Source organism: Pinus tabuliformis, chromosome 1_2 (assembly GCF_031772625.1).
Source record: "Pinus tabuliformis cultivar Carrire ecotype Pingquan chromosome 1_2, CPIR1, whole genome shotgun sequence".
Classification (NCBI taxonomy): domain Eukaryota; kingdom Viridiplantae; phylum Streptophyta; class Pinopsida; order Pinales; family Pinaceae; genus Pinus; species Pinus tabuliformis.
This window is the reverse complement of record NC_142298.1, coordinates 78,351,047-78,356,082: the sequence shown is the minus strand read 5'-3', so window position 1 is coordinate 78,356,082 and position 5,036 is coordinate 78,351,047. Positions and strand designations below refer to the sequence as shown.

At 38.0% G+C, this 5,036-nt stretch overlaps 1 protein-coding gene across 1 annotated transcript; it reads right to left on the bottom strand.

Annotated features, from left to right (window-relative positions):
- Nucleotides 1-743: 743 nt before the first annotated feature.
- Nucleotides 744-4,792, bottom strand: LOC149204506 (aspartyl protease APCB1-like). The gene is made up of 9 exons (XM_089393305.1): nt 4,620-4,792; nt 4,414-4,531; nt 3,323-3,549; nt 2,894-3,133; nt 1,826-1,979; nt 1,665-1,753; nt 1,330-1,435; nt 1,025-1,097; nt 744-844 (listed from the first exon to the last, which is right to left on the bottom strand). Exons 1-9 carry the CDS (start codon nt 4,790-4,792, stop codon nt 744-746), a joined length of 1,281 nt encoding a protein of 426 aa, XP_089249431.1.
- Nucleotides 4,793-5,036: the final 244 nt, after the last annotated feature.

Below are 5,036 nucleotides of genomic sequence, written 5' to 3'. Positions count from 1 at the left end.
GGGATTGGAATCTCTATTCAATCAATAATGATTCTCCATACAATAATTTGGGCATTCATTTGGTTTTATATGTGCATCCTCAGTTACATAACCGATGATTCGGTATAAAACTAACTTGTTACATTTTACCCAAATTTACATAATTAGTTGTCAAACTTTCAACATTTAATGCTATATATTTCTTCTGGAGAAGATTATTTTCTCTTCATGGGATGTTAAATGTGATTCAAGTCTTCTTTTGTTTTATATCCTTTTACTGGAGGAGACTATTTACTATTAATGGGCTGCTGAATGCAAATTGTCCTTTTTAAGTGTACTTTTTGGTGCTTTATCAAGTAATTAATTGTACCAAGATAGTTCTGTGCTTTCTTTTCATATACATTACATAACGTATTTTGATTGCAACTCAAAAATTTTAGTTTTTTCATTTCGGAGTACTTGTTTTGTGGTTGATGAGGTTCTCAATCTATCAATTTGACAAGGAAAAAAAAGTTCAAGTTAAGAAATATCTCTAATATCTAAATGATTCTTGGTGTCATGAGTGTTCGTATGGAACCAAATATTATATTAAAACTCATCAAATATGGGTACAATGATATCATCTAACCAACTTCACCAATCTCTCCCATTTTAATTACTAGTTCTCAGCTTGCCATATCTCTCTCACGTACAAAATTATATGAAAAATAATAAAAACTGCACTAAGTCTTATAGAATAAAAATCATAGGTAAACGAAGAAGGTTCAGAACTCGGGAATCTTTTTGCAATTTGAGTCTGAGTGAACCCAGCCGATCTGGTTTTTCTCATTGTCATAAACAACAAGGTGCCCTTGAAAAGATATATCTGCAAAATGCAACACACTTTTGTTACTTTATCTTAATACCATCACCAACATGTTGATTAAGAGCATGCCTCCACTGCTCTAGGTACAAGCCCGCCCAAGGCCATTCATGCCATGCTTATAGAAAAATCAGCCTGACAAACACAAACAAAAAGCAGAAAAACAATATGATGTTTCATTACCTCCAAGAATATTCGTGTCCAAATTACCCACTTCAGCACCATTCAAGATTCCCAAGCAGACGTTACCTTTTTCCTGTGCATTGAAAATCATTCAGCAGTAATATTTTTTTGTCATAGCAATCATTAAGCTTAATCAATAAATAGCTTCATAGCAATCATTAAGCTTAATCAATAAATAGCTTCTGCAATAATATCTTCTTTGGCAGACTCATAATATTTATCCTTGAATGCTATCTTACGTTACACTCTCATCTGGTAGTAAAATACAGTTCTCATAGAGTATGTCAAAGCTTATGCAAGCTTACACTGATGACCAAATAGCCTCCTGGAAAAATTTCCATCTGTTTTGCTCCGGCACTTCCAAATTTAAGTGTTAACAATTTAAAGTATGGTGCCGCCTCTGCAACAGAGCTGATACATTTCACAAAACCCAGGAAGCATTCAGGATACTAGTATCTTGCCAATGGTCATAGTTTTTATAACTTGAAGTCTAAATAAGGCTAAGATTAAAATGTTGAAACGGAACATGCACTTGACATTCTGGCCGTAGTTTTTATAATGTGTACTTCAAATAGGCCTGAGATTGAATTGTTGAAGTTGAACTTGCACTTGATTTTCAAACCTAACCAAAGCCATTTACCTGAACCTACTTTTCCCGCGCCAACAGAGTGGTAGGAATGAGTCTGATGAATCTTGCTCCAAATGTTTCCCACGTAGGTTTTCTTTAACCTGTCAACATTGCATAATTAGAAAGAGACAAAGTCCTTATAGTACAATGGAAGTGTAATTTGTGACACTTACAGCTGAGACGAAAGCACCATAAGCTTGACTTGTGAAGTATGTGTAGGAGCTACCACTATCAAATATTATTCTTCCTAGCCTTTTTCCATCTCCATCTTTGTCAAGGGGTTTTTTCCCAAACATCATCTGTGCAGCCCCCACATCATAGTGCTTACTGTGAAACAAGAGAACAATGTGTTAGTAGAAGTTCCTAGATTAATTGTAAATAACAAAGTAAATCAAGAAAGTTGATTTATAAGGGATTTCAAGTTTATTCTTAAAGCAGAAGACATGGGAGTTGTTTCTAACTAGAGGCCTATGATGCAACTCAGTGTCCCTATGAATTATTGGCCAAGTCTAAAATGCAGGATGCTACTGTAAGTAGATAGCAAACTAGCTTTATGAGGGAAATATACTTGTCAGAGAGTATAGTTAATTTGGAGGAACACGAACTTCCTAAGCGAAGAAGAAGGATAATGGTTTTGGTGCTGTATTTCAGGGTATAGAAACCAGAATTACAGGAATTAACCGCAGATGTGTCTGAGCAAGTTGAAAACTCTAGAGGACCGGTCGTCTGTAAAATGGAACACAAAATGAAGATGAAGAACAACATTGTGAATATTCTGAAACCTAAAATGACCATGGTGGGGATCTGGAGGAATTTTGTCCCATCCGTTATTCAAGGCTGTAGATGAATAGCCTTATCCAGATTCTCCATCGTTCTTGTACTGAAGCATGTGAAAGGAGAGAAATCGGGAGTTCATGCAATTTACACAAATTCTGGTTCAAATAAATAATCAGCACAAATGAATTCAAAACAGGAAGGCTCTGATGAATCAGAGTATTCAAGATTAGCAGCTCAGTGAGACTAAGAAGTGTATTTATACTATGTTCTTTGAGGCTGAAATTAAACGTGAATTTTGGTATGTGATGAACTATGATTTGGTGCCTATTACATTGATGAAATTTTTATGTGTTGAGGCCCAGGGTTATTTTTAGGAAATATGTCGAAAAATATTCTAATTGATTATGCTGAACTTTAAATTGAAATGACGGAGAGCAGAAAAAGTGGGTTTAATTTGATCTTACGTGGATGGCTTGCCAAGCATGGGAACCCATGTCATGGCTGAGGTGGGTACGAGATCATCACCAAAGAACATATATCCCCCATCTTGTCCCTCTCCTGAAATACAGTGACCTATGACATTCTTGATAAGGCCTTGCTTTGCCCATTGAGATGGAAGACTTGCCATACCACTGCCAAGGCCCAAAACACCATCCGTGCGTGCAGGGGACTCTGCCAAAGGTCCCTGTTGGTCATATCCACACCTATCTCTCACACAAAAAAATAAATAAATTAACATGACTGGTCACCTCGATTTATTTTTATGCCCATGACAAGCAGTAAGGTCTGTTCTTAGATTCCATAATTTAGTAATTTTCAGAGTCTTAGAAGTTGTTTGAAACAAGTGAATTCTACCTGACACAAACACACCGATTAAAAGAAGCAACACATACCCAAAAACGGAATTAGTTGTCAACACAGTTCCATTGGTGAGCAAGGTCCGAACACTGTCTCTAACAAGGACTCCCAAGGAAGATCCTTGATCGGCATACTTAACATCATAATCACACTGTTGAGAGGAAGGTCTTTCGTGGCCACTCCCTGCCTGCACAGCAGCACACAGAGGATCGGTGTCTGGCACCAGGGAGCCTGCCTTTAGCTTGTACAACGGATGTGGTACCTGCACAGAAGTCATAATCCTCTCATGTAGTCTCAAACTGCCGAAAGCAAGATATAATGAATTCAAGAAATAATAAGTGCCCACTGATGACCCAAAAAGCTGAGAATGCATAGAGTCAAATACATCCATTACAGTACCTCAAGGAAGTGCCTAGGACATATCCAAGAGAGAAATGCAGAAAGACAACTAACAGAACATACAACATATGCAACCCATCATGCAGATGCGATCAAAGTAGAAACCAAGTTTCATATGCATCAATTGGGTCCTGTCAAGCACCATGAATTCTACCTCAAATACCATGAATATCTAGAAATCCAGCATGCTCAATGCCAGATTGGAATGCATGCATAAATAAAAGAAAGCAACGCATGTGCTACTGACCCAATATATAAAGTCAACTCCAATATTCAGCAGGCTAATAACTTGGCTTATGACAAATCAGAGAACATAAATTGAAATTATTCGGGGAACATAAACTTGGCACAGTAAGATGATTGCTAGCAAGTGTGATGGGCCTACTACCAACAAAAATTGGAAAGCCAAATCTGGGACTCAGAAAGCTCATTACCTGGCTTGTTAAAAATCAGGGAACAGAAATTCGCCAAAATACTGGTCATTTTCTGCAGTGGGATAGACCAAAATGCAGAATCAACTCTAGACACAGCAGGCTCATAACTTGGCTTATAAAAAAATTGGCGAACACAAAATCAGAGAATTAAATAGAATTCAGCAAAGTACTGGCCATTGTCTGCATGTGGGATAGGTCTGCTACCTAACCTATGTATTGTATGAATGCATCTACAATCTACTCAAATTACTCCAATGAAATAAGCAATGCGTGGACTGGCCTAAGCTGCATACCTCGGCACAACTCTTGCAAGGAGCATCACACTGGAGCCAGGTGAGGTCACTACCAGTGTCAATATCCAGATAGTATGGCTTTGGAGGATTCCCAACTGACATATTAATGAAATACAGCCTGCAAATCCACCAAACTCTGTTACATATTCTAAAACAAATCATGAATTAAGAACTGAGAATGAAATTCTGATTGTCTTCAAAATTACCCAAATGGAACGACGTTCCCTGTGAGACGAAAGATTGCAGTTCCTTCCGCCTTGGAGGCATCATCAGCTGGTTGATATTTGGGGTGGAGACGGGCAACGTGGGCCTGTTGAGAGAAGCACATGCATACAGAGAAGATTATAGTTACAGGAAACAAGATTGTGAATAAACCCATGTTTATCTCAATGCCTTAAGCTGCCTGCACAATGCTATTATGCCTTTCAAATTGCATATAATCAGAATTTATAATGTGGGGAAGAGAGGTGGTGGGGTATGAACCACCACAAACTATTTAGCTGAGTAACAGGGGACGCCTGGTACGTGTGAAACTTGCTTCTGCTTTTGGGTCACCTTGCTGTCCTCTTACCTTTTTTCTTTCCAGTGTCATTGCCGAGTTACTTCATATATGGGAAATTATG

What these genes read in the sequence shown, in the direction of transcription:
- LOC149204506 (XM_089393305.1), bottom strand. Translation starts at nt 4,792, where the DNA reads ATGGGTTTATTCACAATCTTGTTTCCTGTAACTATAATCTTCTCTGTA. An exon ending in CGCGGGAAAAGTAGGTTCAG is followed by an intron (nt 1,436 to 1,664) that starts GTAAATGGCTTT and finishes GAAATGTATCAG; the next exon opens with CTCTGTTGCAGAGGCGGCAC. An exon ending in GAGGCTATTTGGTCATCAGT is followed by an intron (nt 1,098 to 1,329) that starts GTAAGCTTGCAT and finishes TTCAATGCACAG; the next exon opens with GAAAAAGGTAACGTCTGCTT.